The 22,468-nt window shown below is 42.5% G+C and overlaps 1 protein-coding gene across 1 annotated transcript in view; it reads left to right on the top strand.

Moving 5' to 3' along the window:
• cntnap5a (contactin associated protein family member 5a) overlaps positions 1-22,468 on the top strand; it is a gene marked incomplete at both ends in the record, with an annotated part of 95,738 nt that overhangs the window by 39,933 nt on the left and 33,337 nt on the right. Inside the window, 6 exons of the mRNA XM_079229722.1 lie at positions 896-1,039; positions 5,307-5,583; positions 13,243-13,386; positions 13,660-13,819; positions 19,282-19,388; positions 20,982-21,101. Coding sequence (XP_079085848.1) covers positions 896-1,039; positions 5,307-5,583; positions 13,243-13,386; positions 13,660-13,819; positions 19,282-19,388; positions 20,982-21,101 — 952 coding nt within the window. The remainder of the gene's footprint in view (positions 1-895; positions 1,040-5,306; positions 5,584-13,242; positions 13,387-13,659; positions 13,820-19,281; positions 19,389-20,981; positions 21,102-22,468) is intronic.

Below are 22,468 nucleotides of genomic sequence, written 5' to 3'. Positions count from 1 at the left end.
TAATGTGGAAGTGAGTTTTAAAAAACTCAAACTCTTCTAGATCATCAACCACAGGTCGGATTTAGTCAATTCAAACGGCTAAAGAGAAACGATGGACTATATTTAAAAAAAATGATCGTTATATTTTTATAATTACGTAATTACATGAGTGTGTGTAAAGTATTGACGTCGCCAGCTGCGAGAAAGCAACGGCTGTTTTTTCTTGAATTTCTCTCTGTGTTTCGAGGTCCTGCGGTCCCATTGTTCCTCAAACGCATCTGAAAGCGCGTCAGATGACACAGGCGGAAGGAGACGGTCATTTCAAGTACATGTAGCCCATGGTGTGACCAAGATTCAGGTCAAAATTGCTCATTTCTTTATTTCTGAACCAAAAAACATGATTTTTGGACTGGAATGGCTTGAAAAAATGAAAAAAGATTTGGATGCTTTAGGTCTTAATCTTTCTAAAGAGGTGCAGTATTACTCTGGGGCATGATGGGAAGGCACAAAAAATACATTTAAAAAAACTTGGGGAGCGACCGAGGACTCCCTATAGGGGGACCCTCAAGCTGATGAAGGTAAATAAAGGAAAACGTCTTCCCCCCCAAAACTGCTGTGGCATTAAGGTTTGTCCTCGTTGGCGCTAAAGAACAAGCGCCAACCCGTGGACAGCGGCCCCGGAGTGCCGTGTGCATCGTCTGCTGGGATCCGGCGAGTGGGAGTCGCTTTCTCACTCGCTGAATCACCGGCTCGGGCCGGGCTGGTGAGAATATGTATGAGCGTGTATTTTCAGCTTTTAACATACAGTAACAAATACAGAACAGAATGTCAATTTCACATGATGTAAATGCTGAATACATGTGCTGCATCGATGATGCTAAGAGCTCCGCCGCTTTCTGTTTCCCTTCCATGAAAGCTGAGTTTTGGAGGCATCCCACTGCCCGGTAAACCTGGCACCTTTTTGAGGAAGAACTTCCACGGCTGCGTGGAGAACCTCTACTACAACGGGATCAACGTCATCGACCTGGCAAAGAGACGCAAGCCTCAGATACACAGCGTGGTGAGTTCAGCGTTGTACTCAAAGTACTGGGGAAGGTGTCAGATCTTGAAAATCTGTCCACGTATATATCGGCCAATAGGTTTGATTGTTATACCCCCATGAAACGTAGCAAAATGTACATTTATCATGAGAGAAATTAAGGTATGCAGTAATTACAGCAATAAAGTGCAATCAAATGTACCATTATTTTATCAATCACGTTGTTTCTAGATTACCTAATTTGATTATTTCTTTTAATTCGCGATATAAACGACGATATCCGCGATAAGCCGACGATGTGTCGACCTATCGGCCCGCTCTGTTGCCGACAAAGACGAACACTCTTCAGTTTTCCCGTGTATTTCCGGGTTGAGTCCATCTTTAGCGCTTCCCCTGCAGGAAACACAATTACTGCCTTCAAAAGCTCCGACATGTGAAGAGCCACTTTCCCATTTGAAAGGCATCTTCTCTACTGGTGGCGATGGAAACTAATTTAATGATATATAAAGAGGGGGGGGGGGGGGACAGAAAGTGCACAAGAGCAGGTATATATATATACAATGCATGCTAATTTACATATAAATTGCATATTCAGTGTAATTCTATGGTGCAGACTGAGTGTCTGCACAAGGTTGAGGACCAGAGACAGCTGTCTGACGCACACTATCGGGGCTTGAACGGATGTTCACATACGTCCCCGGCATGACAGGTGTTTTTGTTCCATTACCTGAAGAGGTCGTCTCTCTTCGGGCAGTGATGGATGTATAGGATATACAAACGTTCAGCGTTAAATAAAGATGTGTGACAGACGAGCCACAGTGTGCAGGAACATATTCAGATGCAGCTCGTGAGCTGTTGTTTCAATGCCCTGGAGATCATTTCAACTTTGTACTGCTTTGCTAATTGATGATATATGTAGATATTTATATATAGATATATGAACATAATAAAGTTAAAGCGTGATTACCGAAGCAATGCACCCAACAGATCACAAGAACCGATTCTTTGGTACAAACTTGATGCCAAAATAAATAAATAAAAACGTGAAAGTACTTTAGTTTAGTTATCTATGGTTCTGCAGATACTTTTGGTTCCTGCAGAAAAGCAAACGGTGTCCCGCCATAAGAAGAATCCCCCCGCTACATTGCAGGAGGAGAGCTAGTTAGCTGTTAGCTGTTAGCAGCTAACGTACGAGACGTGCATTGCGTCACATTATCAGAATCAGAAGCATTTATTGCCATACAAGGAATTTGTCCTGGCGGGAGGTGCATTTAACATTTAACATTTAACAATAAACATCTAACAATAAACAGAGCGCAATAAATGGGAGCATGAATATTTACAGTAGAATATAAAGTCAGGAGGATACGTCCTCTGGGGACAATGCACGTCTGTAAAAGGTATCGTGGCAATCCGTCCAACAGTTATGGAGATATTTCTGGGAAGATATTTTAATCTTATTTTATATTTAAAAAACAAATATATATATATATATATATATATATATATATATATATATATATATATGTATATATATATATATATATATATATATATATATATATATATATATATATATGTATATTGTATAAATATACATATATATTTATATAATATATATTTGTATATGAAATAAGACTAAAATATGAATAATATACATATATATATATATATATATATATGTATATCTTAAATAAATATATGTATAATATATAAAAAAGATTTATATAATATTTATATTTTTATATAAAATAAGACTAAAATATAAATAAGATATATATTCATATATATGTATATATATATATATATATATCTTAAATAAATATATATAAGTATTTATATAATATATACATATTATATATCTATTTATATAATTTATATATTTTTATATAAAATAAATATATATATATATACATATATATAATATAAATAATATATATATATATTTGTATATATATATATATATTTAAAAATATATATTATATAAATATATATTTTTGTATATTTTTTATATATATATATTTATTTAAGATATATATATATGTATATTATTTATTTTAGTCTGGAAATAGTCTGTCTAAAATGGCGTTCGGACTATTTCTGCTTTCCGTGTCACGTAACTTAACTCTTAACACATTCTGGTCAGAAAACTGGAAGCAGAGAAAACCGGTAAAAGCAATCATGACATCCGATGTGATCCTAACTACTATATCATTAAGTCCAAGTGTGCCAATGGATTCATTTGAAGAGTCGACCCCCTCCTTCCTCCCCCGACCGCCACTACACAAATCAGACAGGTCGGCCAAAAGATCCAACCGCCGCATCTCATCTGAGACGGCGTCTGCCTCTGAAGCCTGATTGCTGCGTTAAAAGGCCTTCGCTGACAACCGGAGCAGCGAGGCTGTCGCGATGGCAGCTGTAATGGAATTTCAATGGGACCATCTCCCTCAGGTTGATGGGGGAGAATCACATTGAGAGTCAAAGAGCTGTGATTGCTGTGCGCTGCCCTGCAGGCACCGGGACTAATGGGACTCTGACCTCAGCAGACACCGCCAGCCTGTGTTTGAACGCACCTAGCACAACCTCTGCACCGCGCAGAATTACACTGGAATGTAAACTTTAATGGGTTTTTTTTCTTCTTCTTTTTATCTTCGAGGTTCAACCATATTGGTTTGGAGCAAATACATGTCAGGGATTCATCTTGGATCCAGACTTTTCCACATTTCTGCTTACTTTAGAATTTAGACAACCTCGGGACCACACTCTATATTTAACTCTTTCACTCACAGGTTAAACAACGAGGACATTTAAATGAATAATAACTACATTACTTTGATTGGCTTCATAAGAATAGAACTTGAGAAACACTTTTGTAACTAAGAGTTTGATCAGAAGACTAGTACCGCTTCCATGTCTGCACGGCAAACACCCAGGCTATCCTAGCTTAGCATAATGACAGGAAAGTGACCACATTTCTGCTTACTTTGGAGTTTAGATAACCTCTGGACCACACGGAGGGAACATACATCTTTATTTGACGCTTTAATTGACAGGTAAAGTGCTAAACAACTAGGAAAATTCAATCAATAACAAGTCAAATTACTTTGATTGGCTCCATAAGAATAGAACAACTTGATAAATACTCTTCAAGAGTTTGATCAGAAGATCAGCACCCCTTCCATATCCTCGCTAACCTAGCTTAGCATAATGACAGGAAGGAATGGCTTCTCTACATATGTATCTTTGCCAGAGGCCCTGGTGAGTTGTATTTTGGCCCGGCGGTTAAACGGTTGTAGTTGGGTTCAGACCACAAAACCGCTCGCTACTTACTCCTTCTACTCAGGTTTAGAATAAAAAATAAAAAGATCAGAACATAATCTGCCTACCAAGCGTTTGCAGGGATATCCTCCTCTCAGCCGGGCAGGACAGAGAGATATCATTTGAAAAGGGAAAGATTTCTCCCCTCCATTAATGGCCTTCAGGGACAAATCCACGGCTTAGCTCCCTTTGATGCCGGCGCACTCACACCCCCATGCATTTGCTCCCTTGATCAGCGCAGACTCTTTTCCATTCCTGTTTTACTCGTATTTCACGTATTATGCTTTGTTTCATGTCTCACTCATGTACTTTCCTTTTCTCCTCGTCTTGCGTTTGCGTGTTTTGTATGTAAGCCACGGATGTTACGCCGTATTTAAACGTGCCTGAACCTTTGGTTTCACGCGGGACACTGACAGCGGGTGAAAGTCCCGTTGGTTTGACTCCCTCCCGCCCTCAGAAGGAGGTTTGGAGTTAGCTGAAGGCTCGCAGCGTCTGGAATGTAGAAGCCGCCCGCCAGCGCCTCTAACGCTCGCTAAAAGGTTGTATTCTGTTTGAAATATAACGAGCTGGATCATCCTTATTGTATAGAAACGAGGGCGGTATTGACCTTCTCTTCTTCTCTTCACACAGGAAACAAATAGGCATATTTACATAAGTGTCACAGTATTCCTTTAATCATCATGCACTTGCACTTTTCTATCATTATTGTGAATTTATATGATCTTGGAAGTGCAAATGCCTGCTGATGATGAATTGACAACTGATGACGAATACTTGAACTGCTTGAAGGTGACATTTAATTAGTGTGGGTGGGGTTTCACTCATGATTCCTCATCTCAGCCATCTGTTCCTCTTTTCTCTGTGCATATCAATATGTCACGACGAGCCTCCCGTGAGATTAACGCGCCCGAGCACGGAGCGGAGCATCGCTGTGACTCTGTGTCCTTGGGCTTTTCTCGTCCTCCTCCAGGGCAACGTGACCTTCTCGTGTTCGCCGCCCCAGCTGGTGGCCTGCACCTTCCTGAGCTCCAGCAGCAGCTTCCTGTCGCTTCCGCCGGTGGCGACGGCGGCGTCTGCCGCGGGCGGCTTCTCCGTCCGCTTCCAGTTCAGGACGTGGAACCCGGACGGGCTGCTGCTCTCCGTGCGGCTGAACCCGGAGCCACACAGGCTGGAGCTGCAGATCAACGGCAGCCGGCTGCAGCTGACCCTCCACGGCTCGGGACGGGCCAGGTCGGAAGTCTCTGCCGGTGAGTTCACAGGAAGAGAATATGCATTGAATAAACGTGTGTGTGAGGACTGCCTTCTGCTTGTGTGTAAAATAAGAAGCTTTTTTGTGCATAGATAATTATGATTTCCAGTAAGTGGGGTTTTCAGTCTCCAAAGATCACTTTTAAACCGCACAAGCATTTTTCAAAATGTGCGTTTTAAATATTGAAAGGGTGTACTTCTGCATTGTGTTTCCGTCCCGTTCTCGTAAACATTGATATCTCACGAACGCCTGGAGAGATTGTTTTACAAATTTGTCTCAAAAGTCCACTCGGACTCCAGGGTGGACCGGTTAAAATTTGGGGCTCAGAGGTCACTGCGACCGTAATGTGACCCATGTTTTTGGCCATAACTCAAGAATTAAAATCTAATTATGACAATATCACACAGATGTCTTTCTAATGTGCACAATACAGTCAGGGTTCCCAATGTTCAGTGCTTGGGGATCAGTAAGCTTAAAAAAATTCATTTTAGAGCGACAAATAAGTCTCCCGACATTTTGCAATTGAGGCTTTCCGGGTCTGGGGTGTCAATCAAAGGGTCTCAAAACCCCTTAGACCCTCCGTATTTTTGCACACTGGTTAAAATGACGAAGCGATGCCATTTTGCTCAGACATGAACGTAAACCCGATCTCGGCCGGTCGGCAGATTAATGGTGAGGCGGTAAATTCTAGTTTTGGTTGAAAGGTTTTCTGTGTCATCGCAGTCGCGCTCCGGAGCCGTTTCTATAAGCGTCTCCCCGTCCTTATTGCGTGATGCGATCTACAGTCCCGCCGTCGGCGTCTCACTACTCAGCGGGTGGCGTTGATCTGCTGCAGAGATCTGCTGCAAAGTGCATCGTAGATCAGTGTTCGTGAGGACACGCGTGTGCCGAGTAAAAACCGTCTGCACACACGCACACACAACAGCAATAAACTCTGGTTCACTGCGAGACTCAGCAGCTTCATCAGGCCGAGGAGGAGGAGGAGGGACAGGATCCTGTTGGACCAGATCAGAAACACACCGACAAAGGAGATCTCTCTGCTTCTGCTTCGTGGACCGTGGTTATCGTGAGCCATGCGTATACTACTCATTAGATGAATCATTTCTGTCATATTCATGTAATGTGCTGTAACTGTTACATTGTTCATGCTGGTCACATGACATGTGTTGCTTCTGTCCATCCGGGGAGAGGGATCTGTTTTCCCTGTGAAAGGGTTTTTACCATCTTTATTTGGGGAGTTTTTCCTCTTCCGATGTGAGGTCCCGGGACAGGATGTCATGTGTACAGATTGTAAAGCCCTCAGAGGCAAACTTGTATTTGTTTGTTTGTGTGTTTTATTCAGTCAATCATTCCAATACAATGCAATATTCTATATAATATACAAAACAGAAAGACTGAAAAGGTATAGGTAGAAGCAAAAATGCTTATATATTCCTATCCTAAATTATTATTATCAATTAAATCAGAGAATTCGAAATAAAGAAGAAGAAAAAAATCTTCCATATACCTAAATTTCATTCACACTTATAAATAATCCTTTTGAAAACCAAAAATGAGTTGACCACTCTTACACCCATGTTAGCGTTGTTCCATAACTGAACTCCTGCAATAGAAATACATCATCTTTTAATCCCTTTTTTAGCTTTTTGTACGATAAACTTGTACGATATCTCTCAAATCATATTTACACTCATGTAACAACCTCTGTATAAAGTCTGGCAGTGACTTTGGCATCTATTTGTGATTTTGGGCGATACAAATGAAACTGAATTGAATCGGGTCAGCAAAGAGGAGCGACACGGAAAAGTTAGAGAACAGGTTTTCAGCCAACGACCTTCAGGACCTCACCAACTACAGGAGACCCCCACTGCTCTGACATCAAACAACCACCTTCACCCGCTGCCTGCTGCAGCCGACCCCCCGCCTGCACTGGGGATCTGCAGAGAGGATGTGAGTCTTTCCCAGGCAGAGGATGAGGAAGGCTCCGGTCCCGGACCTAAGGGTCTGTGCTGACCAGCCTCTTCAACAGATCTTCAACCGATCGCTCCAGGATCACCCCGGTCCCCGGGGAACCCTCCATCACGGGATTAAATGACGACTTGTCGGCTTGACGTCTGGTGTTCACCCACATGAAGGACCTCCCAGGGCCCCTGATGGACCTCCCAGGGCCCCTGATGGACCTCCCAGGGGGTCGACATGAGACACAGGGACGTCTGCAAGGGTTCCAACAGCACTCGGTCTACTGCAGAGACTTTGGGGTTTCTGGGATCCGCAATGTCCCAGGACCTAAAGACCATCAGAGGTTGTACTTCCTGCTCCAGCTCATCTTCTTTTAATATACATCTATATGTATATTGTACATAGCTACATGTTTATGCTCCGCTCTGTTCTGCGTTTTTATTTGTATTATTTGTATTATTTGTGTGCGTTGAGAGCAACGTGACTTCCCTTGCAGGCCAATAAAGATGGTTGTGATTCAAAGAGCCTGCAGAAGACTGCAAGCTAGTAAACACGGATGTTAACAATGCTGGGTTTTAAATATAATTCATGAATGTTTCATGATGAAGGAAATACATTCAATATGTTTCTTAGAGCTGCAGGATGCACACTAAAGGGTTTAGCGTATAAAACACACCTTTTGTTTGTTTACCGGGAAATCCCACAGGGCCTTTCTGTGAACCGCCGACTTTGTTTCCTCCACCTGGCTGCTTGTTTGTGTTCGTCTGTCCACGGAGACCCAACGCTCTTCTCTCTTCCCTATGTTCTGCCTCCTCGTCTCCTGTCTCCTGTCTCCTACCTCCTCTGTCCTCCTGTCTGTGGCCCTGAAATGGATCTCGTAGCTCCATCTTGAAATCTTGAAGGACTTTGAAATTCCTAAAATGCATCTGGAGGAGAGAGGAGAGAAGAGAGAAGAGAGAAGAGAGGAGAGAGGAGATAGGAGAGAGGAGAGAGGAGAGAAGAGAGAAGAGAGAAGAGAGGAGAGAGGAGAGAGGGGAGTGGAGAGAGGAGATAGGAGAGAGGAGATAGGAGAGAGGAGAGAGAAGAAAGGAGAGAGAAGAGAAAGGAGAGAGAAGAGAGGAGGCACAGGTGCATCCTTTCCCTTTTTTTGTGTCTTTTTGGCTCCTCTGACATGTAGAAGAGGCCCGACAGGAACTTGTCATATTATGCCACGTGCTGAATTGAATTAAAAAAATTATCATAATAATTTTATGAACACTGTTATGCTCAGTTATTAAATACAGCAGTGTAGAAAAAACAATGAACATCTGATGCAGCTGTTCATTGTTCGTCTGCCTGTTGCCTCGACTCCTCGACTCCTCGCGCCTAGGACGCGAGGAAAGGAATCGAGGATGTACAACACACCGAGAACAGAGAAAGAAAATCCGAGAGCACGAACCGAGACGGCGCCGCACTAATCCAGCCAAGTGACGACCGAATACGTCGGCTTGCGCGAGTAATTTCATCCGACTTACTTTTAACACCTTTGTCCTCAATAAACTCAGTTGATTTTCTCGAAATTACTCTGAGAGGAGAAAAGAATCGTTCAACCCTCTGTACGGGATTGCTGAGCAAATATAACACAGATAACTGTGATTGTTTGGGGAAGCCAGACTTCCAGCAGATGGTGGGCTGCAGGGAAATATAGATGGAGGAGACAACCTCAGCCAGGAGACAATATTCCCTTTCATATAATTTACCTCAAGCTGTATTTAATTACCAATCTGCACGGGGGATGAAGCAGCGGCCCACGAGGCGCCCGACCCGGCGGCCGCCTCGTGTTTGTAATAACAGCGTGTAAGGAAAAGTTTCTCTGCAAATTAATTTAACACAGTGAAGAGATACGGCGTGAGTTTGACTTCTCAGTCATTTGGGGTGTTTATCTATTTATTAATCCACTTATTTTCACGCGGATTCCTCGGGTGGATTTTTTTTTTTTTTTTGGAAGGTCGCCGCTGAAATGATTATCGAGCAAGAGCTCCGATAGCATCTCGGTTACACATTTTGGGATTGGCTCGTCCGGCTCCTACCGCGGAGAGGTCGGCAACATCGCAAGCGTGCTGAGAGAGAGATAAGCCCAGTAAATGTGATTAAAACGCAGATTTATCCTGAGTGAATGTGCTGCTTTCGCCACAGACACGGGGGGTAGCGCGCCTTAATTTCATTAAAGGTCCCAAAGTAGGGAGCGTGCTCCTCGGAGCAGCTGGAAATCTGCTTCATGATGGATGTGCTGAATAAGCGAGCAGTTGGATCCGAGCGGAGGAGACGGGACTCACTGCTGGTGGATCTGTATTGTTCCTGCGGTGCCAACAGATGAGCCGGGTCAGTCAACAGCGAGCTGCTGTGCAGAGCGGAGGATGTTTTCGGTCAAAAGAGGTGCCTGCCGCTGGTGTAAGGCAACACCATCTCTTCTTCTCACCCAGAAAATGTGTTCGCACCGAGAAAGAAAGGGGGGGGAATTGTGAATCTTAAAGCTAAGGATGTTAATTAAAAAAGTAAATTCTTGGATATGTAATAGGCCTTTTCTCACCTGTTCCCACCTCTCCTCCCAGAATGCATCACAAAGCTCACAGCAATGTCAAACCCCGTGCAAAGGTGTCTCAGTGCGATCATTAAACTGAGCTGCAGGGCGCGCAAAAGTTTCAGCGAATAATTTTAAAAAAAATCTAAATTTAAACCCTGTTCTTCTTTTCAGTTTTTATATATATTTATATATTTTTGTATGACTTCTTTTATTTATACATATAGATAGATAGATAGATAGATAGATAGATAGATAGATAGATAGATAGATAGATAGATAGATAGATACAAATACAAAAGGTCATACATATAAATAAAAGAAAAGTATATTTTAATTTAAAAATATAAATTTAAGCAGTTTTATTTATATTTATATATATATTTGTTTGACTTTTTTTATTTAGATAGATAGATATTAATTAATTAAAGAAATCATAAATATATATATATAAATACAATATTTATATATATTTTAACTATATATTAAAATAAATTGTTTTATATATATATATATATATATATATATATATATATATATATATATATACACAAATATATAAATAAAAAAAGCCATGGAAAAAAAAAAATATATATATATATATATAAACGTCATTTAATCCAAATAAAATAAATTCAGTTGGAAAAGTAGACTGTAGAAAAAGCTGGAGGAGAAAAGCAATCGGTGGTGTTGCAGAAAGTGCTGTACTGGAACTCGGTGCACGAGGGCGTTAATGTGGAAGAACCAAATGGATGCAGCTTCCTCCTCGCCGCCCAGAGCCGACGTGCAGCGACAGCGAGCTCCTAATGGCGTGTGTTTGCCTCGCAGTCGAAGCAGGAGACCCACAAGTGTCCATCACGGGCGACAACAGCCCACAATCCCGTCTCTCCGTCTCATTCGCCGAGCTGTGCATCTACTGCCAGACGCGCTCGTCGAGGACTTGAGGCCACCGCAGCTTTTTTTATTCTTTTCCTTCAGTAATGACATGAAGCTGTCACATGAAACTGTGTTTCCTGGAGGCGGCGGCGCTCCGAGCTGTCGACTCAGACAGAGTAGGCAAATATATTAGTATTTTTTCTTCAGCAACAGGTTCCTGTTGAACATCAGATATGTGTCCGAGATAGTACCTTGACACTTAGAGCTCGGCCAGCAGCAGGACCGCAAAGAGATCATGAGATATTAATACATATATATAAATATATGTACTGGCTGGAGGAGGGGAACTCTATGAATTCCTCTCAAGAGCCCGGACGGATCTGATTTCAGCCCAAATAACTCCCAGTGTGCACTCTGCCTGACCGCCACGTCTCCTTCTGAGCTCCCGAACCGCCCGCCGCCGCGCAGCTTGATCGGGATGCTAATTTTCTGGCCTTGTCACTAACACATAGAAGACGGAGGCTCGGATCAGTGATTTCCATTCACAATCAGCCGCCGTGTGCGTTCGCTCCTCGTGAGATGAGCTGTCACTGTCAATTTGATAGAATTTCCAGATGAGTCGGCCAATTACTCGTCTCTTTGGGGTCCGAGCAGATTATTTTTAAAAGACAGAGTGGGTTGAAACTGGTTCTCAGCTCGATGCATTTTTATTCCCAGGTACAGAAATATTGTGTTAAAGGGTCACTTTGGTATTTAAAAAAAAAAAATCCCCTGTGCTTTTGTGTTTCAATGACTAATGGAGACCATTTTATTTTTAGAATCGGTCCAGTATTGAAGGAGAAGGCTGCAGAAGGCTGCCAATAAACTGTGATGTATCCGCTCCTCACCGTCTATGTACATCCTTTATGTGCTGGTTTTTACTGCTGACAGACTCTGATTGTTGTTTACATTATGTGTCTGACAACATTATGGAAAGAACTCTAAAGAAAAATAAAACCTTTTTCTTTAACTTTTGCTTAATCTAGTCTCGTCTCTTAGTTTGCACGGGGAAGTCTCTTTCAAAAATCTTGTTCGAAAATCTTGATCGGAAATCTTGATTGCTTGTTCGGAAATCTTGATCGGAAATCTTGATCGCTGTTTCAAAAATCTTGTTCGAAAAGCTTGATCGGAAATCTTGCGTCGCATCCACATTGTGAAAATCAGCTGAAAAATTCTGCCACGACGTCGAAAATGTTGAAATGAAATCTTGATCGCTTGATCGGAAATCTTGATCGGAAATCTTGATCGGAAAGCTTGATCGGAAATCTTGATCGCTTGATCGGAAATCTTGATCGAAAATCTTGATCGGAAATCTTGATCGGAAATCTCGATCGCTTGTTCGAAAATCTTGATCGGAAATATTGATCACTTGATCGGAAATCTTGATCGCTGTTTCAAAAATCTTGTTCGAAAAGCTTGATCGGAAATCTTGATCGGAAATCTTGCGTCGCATCCACATTGTGAAAATCAGCTGAAAAATTCTGCCACGACGTCGAAAATGTTTCCGATAACTGAGCTACGCTTTCTGTCCTCCAGCACAACAAGCCCTGACGTCAGCGTTTCCACCTTTGTCTTCCGGCAGCAAGTCACATGACTCGATAACAAGCAGAGTGATTACATCGCAGCCTGTTTACTGGCTGCTGTCTGCAGCGTTCTCCCTCAATACTCCACCAATTTCCCCCAAAAATTGCTTTCCCCATTTGTCACTTCGACACAAATATATGGGAAAACAGGGTCCAGGTTTAAAAAAAGAAATGCCGAAGTTGCCCTTTCAGCAAACCGTCAAAAAGGTGTTTTAGCAGGTAAACTATTCTATAACGTATTAATTAACACAAAAAGTGCTGACGCCAATCTTTCCATTCACACGTTAACTTTCATCCGACTGATAAAATATGCAGTAAGAGGGTTGACGAGTGACAGAGCGGGGGAGGGAGAGGCTCGGAGCGACTGTCTCTCGTCTCTGGTGTCGGGGAAGTTGAAAAAAACAACTGTTGTGAGGCATTTGAAGGCAGCTATTACGAAATTAAAAGTGGATCTTGAACTAAATCCCAAACACAGGTGGAATAAATCCTATCCTCCCGTGGCCGCTGTGGCCCTGGCAGCACAGGTCCTGGTTGATGAACCAGAATGCAGTGGGAGAGGAGAACATTCCTCACAATGACTCTCCCTGTGTGTTAAACTGGCGTTCTCACGGAGGCGTAATGAGTAAACGTTGTTCTTCAGGTCAGCGAGTCAGCGACGGGCTGTGGCACTCGGTGAGCCTCACCACGAGGAGCCAGCAGGTCACTGTGACGGCGGACGGCGAGCCGGCCTCCACCATCGAGCTGTGGGAGCAGCTGGAGGCCGCAGGCAACTTCAACTTTGGAGGTTTGTGGGTTTTCTTTCTGAAAAATGAATGTTCAAATGTGCAAACGAGGCGTTAAATACGAATCTGAACGTTGGAGGAAACTCATTGAGTCATTTTGTTGAAATATGAGAGTCAAAGGTCGTTACAGAAGGAAAAAAGGCATGTTTTTACTAATAAAATGTTGTATAAATGAGAATATGAATGATATAAAACAAACCCCTCTGCATAAATCGTCAGAAAGGCTCATAGTGCTTGGATAGTAAAAGGCCGCATCCTGTGTCATTTCCCTCCAGGATGTTCCGCCGAGGACTGTCACAACCCGACTCCGGACTTCCAGGGATGCGTGCGGCTCATATTCCTCAACAGCCAGCCAATGAACCTCCATCGCGTGCAGCAGGGGCTGCTGGGAAATTATAACGAGCTTCAGTTCGACACGTGCAACATACGAGACAGGTAAAGCAGCTCGGACTTCTCATTTACACTTTGAATGCGCGAAGGGAGGAAGTTCTCTGAGAGAACCTTCAACAGTGGAAATGTGTCAAACTCAAAAAATCTGTAAAACATCATCCGAGCTGGCAGCAGAGGCTCATTCATGCCCACGTTGTTAATTCGTAGATGGCGGTGCGTTGCCTGCATTGCTGACTGAAAGTCACTGACATCTTGTCCTAGAAAGACAAACACGCTGACAAGATCATCCAATTAAATCGCAGCAGAAACTCTGCAACACCTTTTCCTGGCGGAGGGCTACGCTAACAAGCTGCTCCCTGCTGTCCTGTGTGGCATCCCTCCCGATCCCGGTCCCTCATTACCTCGCAAAGCTGTGTGGCCCCGTGAAAAAAAGGGATTGGCAGACCAGCGAGCTCCGCCGATCTCTGCGTGCACTTTGAAAAACATGCATGGGAACGAGACAAACATGCAAACCGCAGTTATTTCCCTCGTGTTTGCCCCCAGGTGAATCTCTCCGATGTCAAAGTACCTGCTTTCTAGTCCAGATTGTTGGATGTCAGAAGGTATGCAAACACGACGGTGCTGCCAGTCTGTTGAATCAGCAGGCGAAGGGAGGCACTGCAGGAAGTGACAGAACAATGGAAGAGACGTTTTCTTTTCCCAGGCGGAGACATACATCTTTAGTGGTTCTGTCTAAGGGCCCGCTTCAAAAACGGCTCCTGGCAAAGCGAGTCTGGGAGCGTTGATCAAATGTAAACAACGGGGAGGAAATGGATTCAGGGCCGACATCGAGCACTTGCTGTTCTCATGGGCTGGATATGAGACGCTGTTTTGAAGCCTTGGGTTTCGTCGCCATCTTGAAATACGGCTGACCTCATACGGCTCTTGTAGAGACCTGTCAATCACCTTGTAGCCCCGCCCTAAAGCGTCCCCTGCTTTATGGTCTGTTTGACTCTAAATGACCATAATGTACTAAATGAACATCATGCTGTATTGAAGAAGACTTGAAACTAGAGATTGAGACATAAACTCATGTTTACAATGTTTACTGAGGGAATACATCAAGAGAAGTAGAGTCATTTATATAGACTTCTATACAACCAGAGGAGTCGCCCCCTGGTGGTCAAGAGAGAGAATGCAGCTTTAACACACGCAGCATATACTTCTATACAACCAGAGGAGTCGCCCCCTGGTGGTCAAGAGAGAGAATGCAGCTTTAACACACGCAGCATATACTTCTATACAACCAGAGGAGTCGCCCCTGGTGGTCATGAGAGAGAATGCAGCTTTAACACACAAAGCATATACTTCTATACAACCAGAGGAGTCGCCCCCTGGTGGTCAGTAGAGAGAATGCAGCTTTAACACATGAAGCATATACTTCTATACAACCAGAGGAGTCGCCCCCTGGTGGTCAGTAGAGAGAATGCAGCTTTAACACATGAAGCATATACTTCTACACAACCAGTGGAGTCGCCCCCTGGTGGTCAGGAGAGAGAATGCAGCTTCAACACACAAAGCATAGACTTCTATACAACCAGAGGAGTCGCCCTCTGGTGTTCAGTAGAGAGAATGCAGCTTTAACACATGAAGCATATACTTCTATACAACCAGAGGAGTCGCCCTCTGGTGGCCAGGAGAGAGAATAGAAGTTTTAAGATATGAAGCATCGGCTTCACTTGACAGAATCTGGTTGCTCTGCTGTTGAATGAGGAAAAATGATATAGTTCTTTGTAATAAAAAATCGCGAATATCAATGTCCGTTCCTGCCACATCTAGCAGCATCAAAACAGTGGACAACGTTGTGCAGTTATAATAATAATATATAGTAGTAACTTCATTTATATAGCAACTCGCCCAGTTCAAACAGTACACACAGGTTTCAAGTATGAACATTTCACATACCAGTCTCTGCTTTTGGCAGGTGACAAGATTGAACATTCACATTGATGTTGACAATTGATGTTGAAGGTTGATTGTTCACGTTGATGTTGAAGGTACAGCAGACGGCGCTACTTGACTGGTCGATATCTCCTCAACGCAATGAGATATGAAAGAAATGTCAATGCAGTATTGATGAACCAATACCATTGATGATAAGTACCAAGTTTGGTATGAAAAGGACCTAGCGTTTAGGAATAAGCTACAATAATGTGTTTTCACAAAATCCAAGATGGCGGAAAATATTCAAAGGCGGACTTTATGGGTCTGAGAGGCTTTTTTGTAGAGCAGGTGGAGACGGACATGTGTGAATTTTTTCAAGTCAAAAAAACATTCTGGACGAGGGACGTCGCCGGTCCAACTTGTAGGGGGCGCTAGAGAGTCATTTTTTGGAACTTTTTTCCCCGGCTTTAATGGATCTCTATTTTCACCAGACCTGACAAGTGTTCCAAATTTGGTGAGTTTTTGAATATGACAAGTCCCCCAAAAAGGCGGCCAATGTTCTAAAATAAGAATCATGAATAATAATAATAACCCTTTGTATTTCAATAGGGTCCTCTCGGGACTGACTATGTCCGTCGCTCGGACCCTAATAATGACAATAATAAAATAGAGAAATAAAGCAGTAAAAACTATGTTTACGCTTATGTTTGATTTTAGAGTAACCTGTAATTGTGCGTTCTCCGGGCAAAACCGGCAAAAATCTGAGACGGACAATTTAAGGGAACGCACAAAAGCTGAAATTAGGTTGGAGAGAAACTGGAGTGGAATATAAGTATTCAGGCATGGAAAGTTCTGGAACAAGTCATGCATTATGCAGGAGATGTTGATTCAGCAGCAACAAAGAAACTGCAGAGCTAAAATGAAAATGTGTGTTTGGGTGACAGTCGATGTCTTTCGACCGCCTCGTGTGCGGTAATCTGCAGCGAGGACGTGACACGTGACACCTGACATGTCATGGCCGCCGTCCTCCACTTTGTGAATGTTAATCGCACCGATGTTGTCTTTCCTTTTTACTCTCTGCGGCCGATTCAACGACCCCCAGAGTGCGAGAAAATTAACTTTTATCGCAGCTAATCTCCTTTTCCTGTGTGCGTAATTAAACATTGTGACTCAATTTATGGTCGGTGTGCACTTGGGTGTGGCGGCTACTGTAATTCCACGACCCGCACGGGCACGAAACACAACAGAAAATAGCACGCTGGTAATTAAACCAGCGGCTGTAACCTTATCCGCGGTGCGGCCGGCCCCGCTCCGCTGCAGTTAATAGGTGAGAGATGAAAGCGTATGAAATTATAGATGCACGCTCGAAAGGCGTGCAATTATGTGAAACTGAAGGAGGCTCGAGGAAGGGACTATTAATCAGAAGAGTGCGGTTTGAGATTTCTGTGATGCGCTCATTGTGGTAAAATCCCATTAACAGGCCTTCTAGTCTGAAGGTGACAGTGAGGCTTTTATTTTTAGAGAAATGCCGCGATCTGTCAGCTTTTTCCAAAAAAATCAAACAAGGGCACACACAGTATGAGACGGCGTCGCTTCACAGTCCCCTGGGAGTTTTAATGAAACATGAATAAACAGCAAATTAGTCTTTCGGGTGAGATCCAAAGCTCGTGCTCGTAATTGCAATTGGTGTTTTTTAACTGATAAATAAAAGATCAGGTTTGCAAACACCAACAAAGGGAGTAGCGTTATTGCTGCCTGATACACATTCCTGAGGGGGTTTGTGTGATCTTTTGTTTTGGCTGTCGAATTTTTTGTGCTGCTCCTAATAGCTATATGTTTGTTGTGGACGTATAAAAATGGCAAACTTTGAAGTAAAAAAATGTATCCGGAGTAAACTAGAGCTCAATAATAACAGGAGAATTTGATTAGCGACGATGAGAAGCTGTTTTTTTTTTTTTAAATGTTGTACTTTGTCTCTGTTTTATATTGTAATTAATTGCATGTTCAACTGTTGGTTGGTAGTGGTGGATGTCAGTAAGTACTACTCGAGTATTGGACCATTTTGACCTACTTTATACTCTATACTCCACATTCATTTGACAACATTGGTTCTTTTCCAGATTTAAATATAAATCACCTCAGAAAAGATGATGATTTATTACTGATTGGGCGAGCCGGCAGAATATAATATGATACATCTTCTTTCATGGAAAGATCAGATCGAATCAGTGTGTAAGAAAACAAAGCAAAGAATCTATTTCCTTCGCCTTTTGGTGCCAGTAGAAGGATTCTTCTTTTGTTTTTCACTTCTGTCATTCTGAGTGTTCTTCAGCACTGCAGTACCACCTGGTGTGGATGTCTGTCTGTAGCCCTAAAGTCACAAATGTTACAACAACTAAACATTTGTTCAAAGATTGTTGGACAACCACTTCAGGAGCTGTATGCTTCCACGTATGACAACAGCATGCTGAGGTTGGCAAAAAACATCACCTCAAACACTAATCATGTTTTGTATAGTGAATACAGGTTATTGCCCTCAGGTACCACTTTTCAAGAAGGTTAGACTAAAAAAGTCCTTTGTCCATCAATCGACTTTGATGCTAAACCGGAGATAGGCGGAGTGGTGGACAATGTGCTCTCGACTATCTGTTCCCATGTATGTACATTTGTTGTGTTTCAATGTGTCATGTCAATGTGTGTAATTCATGTTTTCTGTCTAAACATGCAACGGCTGCTGGGTCGCAAGACAAATTTCAGCACCAGCTGACGAATAAAGTTCATATCATATCATATAAAGTATTGGGGCTCGAGGTCTGAGCCCAGAAATCTCTTCTTCTTTTTTTATGGTGCAATTTGGTGCATTGTGGCCATGATTTGTATCCCAGGAAAAAAAGAAAATGTTTGCATAAAAAGCATAATATAAGACATTTTGCATTCAAAAAGTATCATACTAGTGATGAAGGAGTCTTATTTCATTACTGAACCAACAACGTGTTCACATTGAACCTACCCAACTAATAACTCTAGCTAGCTAGCTAGCTACGAGACGCTAATTTAGGTAGCTAATGTCAACGCCACGAAATGATATGGTCCATTGTAGTGTGTGTTTGAAATGATTATACACGATTCCTTCAAGCATGAATATGGAGAATATGTTGTAATATTTATGATTACTGGTAAGAAGGATGTATAAATGTTGTTGTTGTTTTTTATACATCTTTTGGGAGAAGGCGTCCAGGTCTTAAATCAGCGGGTCCTTAATTTGAAACAAGGTGATGCTTACACATTAATGCATCACTAATTATAATCTAGTAATAGGATATGTTATATTTTTAAATGAGCCATTCTGCATAATATATTATTTATATGTTATATTGTAATGCTAATACTTTTTTACTTGAGCAAATTTGGACTGCAGGACTTTTATTATGTATTTTTTACACATATTGCTATTGTATATATCGTAATACCGTAAATACAGACAGACCAAGCATTTATATTGTCCATTTTTTCATCAATAATTGAGTGAATCCCCCTCCCCCAGCCATTAAAGGGTTGTGTAAACCCTCTGTTCTGTCCTTCAGGTGCCTTCCCAGCCTGTGTGAGCACGGCGGCCGCTGCTCTCAGACGTGGAGCTCGTTCTCCTGCGACTGTTCAGGAACCGGATACTCCGGAGCCACCTGTCACAACTGTAAGCACTTCTTTGCACTTTCATTTTCTAACGCCTCGTCTCAAACCCGCTATTATGCCCCCCCTCCATCGTACATCCTAGGTCTACTGAGCTGTGTCATTTGATTCAGCGCACACATCTTTACCTGTCTTGCTCATTGCTTTCTTCGATTCGTGCCACTGAGAGGCGAAGCAGCAACGGGTCTCGCTTCAACCCGACATGACCTCACAGACGACGCTGTTATTCTCACTTTAAAATCTCTGAGAATGTTTATTTATTTATTTTTCGCTATTTCCTTAAAAATAGGTTTTGGCTGACTTCAGATCGACTCTACGTGCAGGAATCTCGGGTGTCATATTTGTTTGACGCTCCGCAGCTCCCCCTTGATATTTGCTGTGGAGACGGCTGTTGGCAACTGTGTGTGAACTTCCCCTGCCCCAGAATCCTGATTTCCTGTTTATATGCAGGCGAACCCGCTTGTCTTTGCATGTCAGAGGGAACATGACAGATCAGAGCATCTGCTGGATTTCAAACAGGGTTTTCAGCTCAACAGTCAAAACAATCCCCCCCAAAAAACACATATAATCAACATTTCTTACTTACAACATTTTCTTACATCTATAACTTGAGCATTTTAAGATTATTAAAAGACTTGTGGCTGTAGTAAGAACACTATTGTGCACGTGGAGGATAGTCTTACTTAGCCCAGTGTTTTTCAACCTTTTTTGAGCCGCAGCACATTTTCTACAATAAATAAACCAACAACCCAAAAAGTTGCAAAATGTCACATTATAGCACAATACAGCATATATAGGTAATTATTGCGTGCCTTGGAATAGTATTTAATTACTAGGTCCACCACTATATTGCAGGCTCAGACGCTCAACATTGGAAAATTATTTGTGGCAACTAAATAATATTTTTGGTGAAATTGGACATTTTCCCAAGGCAGTGGTTGAAAATCACTCATTTAGTCAAACTAGAGTAAAGGTCTATGGGATTAAACGGTGTCCTTTTCTGCTCCGCTGTGACGAAAGCTGTCCACAGACCGACAACAAAATATTAACACCTGTCGTCGCTCTGTGGGCTGGTAAAAATCTGTATTATTCAAAGGGTATGCTGGATTTAGAAGGTTTTGCAACAGGCAACTGAATTAAAAGTGAAATGCATCTATAGTGTTGCTGTCAATGGAGTCTGGTGCATGTGAAGAGAACATAGATAACGGCTTCAGCTCCCCGTCAGAAAGGTCTGTCTGCAGGTAAAGAGGGGAAACGGCATTATGTGCTTTGCCAGTTTGGTGACTGATTCCAGACAAGCAATGAGAAAAATGCACATTTGGTTCACGAATCCTGTTTAAATCCTCAACATTTTACAGATGCATAGTTTTAACTGGACCACAAATACACCTCAAAACAGTATACAGTGAACACATTCTGATCAGGCTCTTCAGTAGTCATTTACATAACTCCTACGCAATAATCAGTAAGTATGACAACAATAACTTATCGACAGTTTGTCAAAATAAAGATATATTTGGTGACTCAGCCATGAGGCGGCTGCTGGAGAGTGGGCGGCTTCTTGGAAGAATAACTGTCCCCATTCTGCTTCTTGCAGCCATCTACGAGTCGTCTTGTGAGGCCTACAAGCTGATTGGCAGCTCCTCTGGCTTCTACTCCATCGATCCGGATGGGAGTGGTCCCCTGGGGCCCGCACAGGTATACTGCAACATGACAGGTAAGATCATTGTAATTCACTCGCTGTCACCTTTGCCCTTTTTTGAGTTCCTCTGAGAACCGGCTGAAAGCTCAGTGCAAAGAGTCCACTCACTTAGAGATTGCTCTAGCGATCGATCCAAAGCACCACGGCAATCAGACGGTTCGCGATCCGGTGAGAAATCATTACGGCCACTTGGGTCGGTCCCTGGGAGTCGAGAACATATCTGCGGGGGAGTCTGTTTTCTTTTGTAAAATTCCCATGTGGTTACGCTGCAGCATGTGCTTGGTTCGGTTAAAACGATCCCCCGTTTGGGCAGGTGTTCTGTGAAAGGTGTGTCAGTCTCAGTCTGGTGCAGACCCGTGGATGGATTACTGAACAGGACCTCTGGCCGCATCCCCGGGGAGTCAACGTGTCAGGGCCTCTCAAAGAGACGCGCACCAGCCAGAGAGAGACTCAAAATGACCACAAAGAAACATAAAACGACTGCAAAGAGACACAAAAAACACTACGAAGAGACACAAATCAGTTGCAAACGGACACAAAAAGACAGAATGATGCTGAAGAGAGGGCAAAAAAACACCAAAAAGAAACAAATGACAAGAAAGAAGCGAAAACAACTACAAAGAGACGTAATACAGCTACAGAGACTCAAAGACACCACAAAGGATGACACAAAAAGACTACAAAGAGACACAGAAGGACTACAAAGAGAGACAAAACAACCACAAAGAGACACAAAATGACTACAAAGAGACACAAAAAGACTACAAAGAGACACAGACAGACTACAAAGAGACACAAAAAGACTACAAAGAGACACAGAAGGACTACAAAGAGACACAAAACAACCACAAAGAGACACAAAATGACTACAAAGAGACACAAAAAGACTACAAAGAGACACAGACAGACTACAAAGAGACACAAAATGACTACAAAGAGACACAGAAGGACTACAAAGAGACACAAAACAACCACAAAGAGACACAAAATGACTACAAAGAGACACAAAAAGACTACAAAGAGACACAGACAGACTACAAAGAGACACAAAATGACTACAAAGAGACACAGAATCACAACAAAGAGACACAAAACAGCTGCAAAGAAACACAAAAAGACTCACAACAATGATGAAGAGAGAGCAAAGCAACCACAATGAGACACAAAATAGCTCCAAAGAGACACAAAAAATGAATAATAAGATATGCAAAATAGCTGCAAAGAAACACAAAAAGACTCACAAAAATTAAGAAGAGAGAGCATGATACCACAAAGAGACACAAAGCCACGAAAAGCTGCAAAGACACTCACAACTTCTACACAAAGGGACAAAGCAAGCACAAAGAGACACAAAATGACTACAAAGAGACACAGACAGACTA

This window comes from Taurulus bubalis (assembly GCF_910589615.1).
Source record: "Taurulus bubalis genome assembly, chromosome: 1".
Lineage (NCBI taxonomy): Eukaryota > Metazoa > Chordata > Actinopteri > Perciformes > Cottidae > Taurulus > Taurulus bubalis.
The sequence above is the reverse complement of the archived record's forward strand: the minus strand, read 5'-3'. Positions and strand labels throughout refer to the sequence as shown.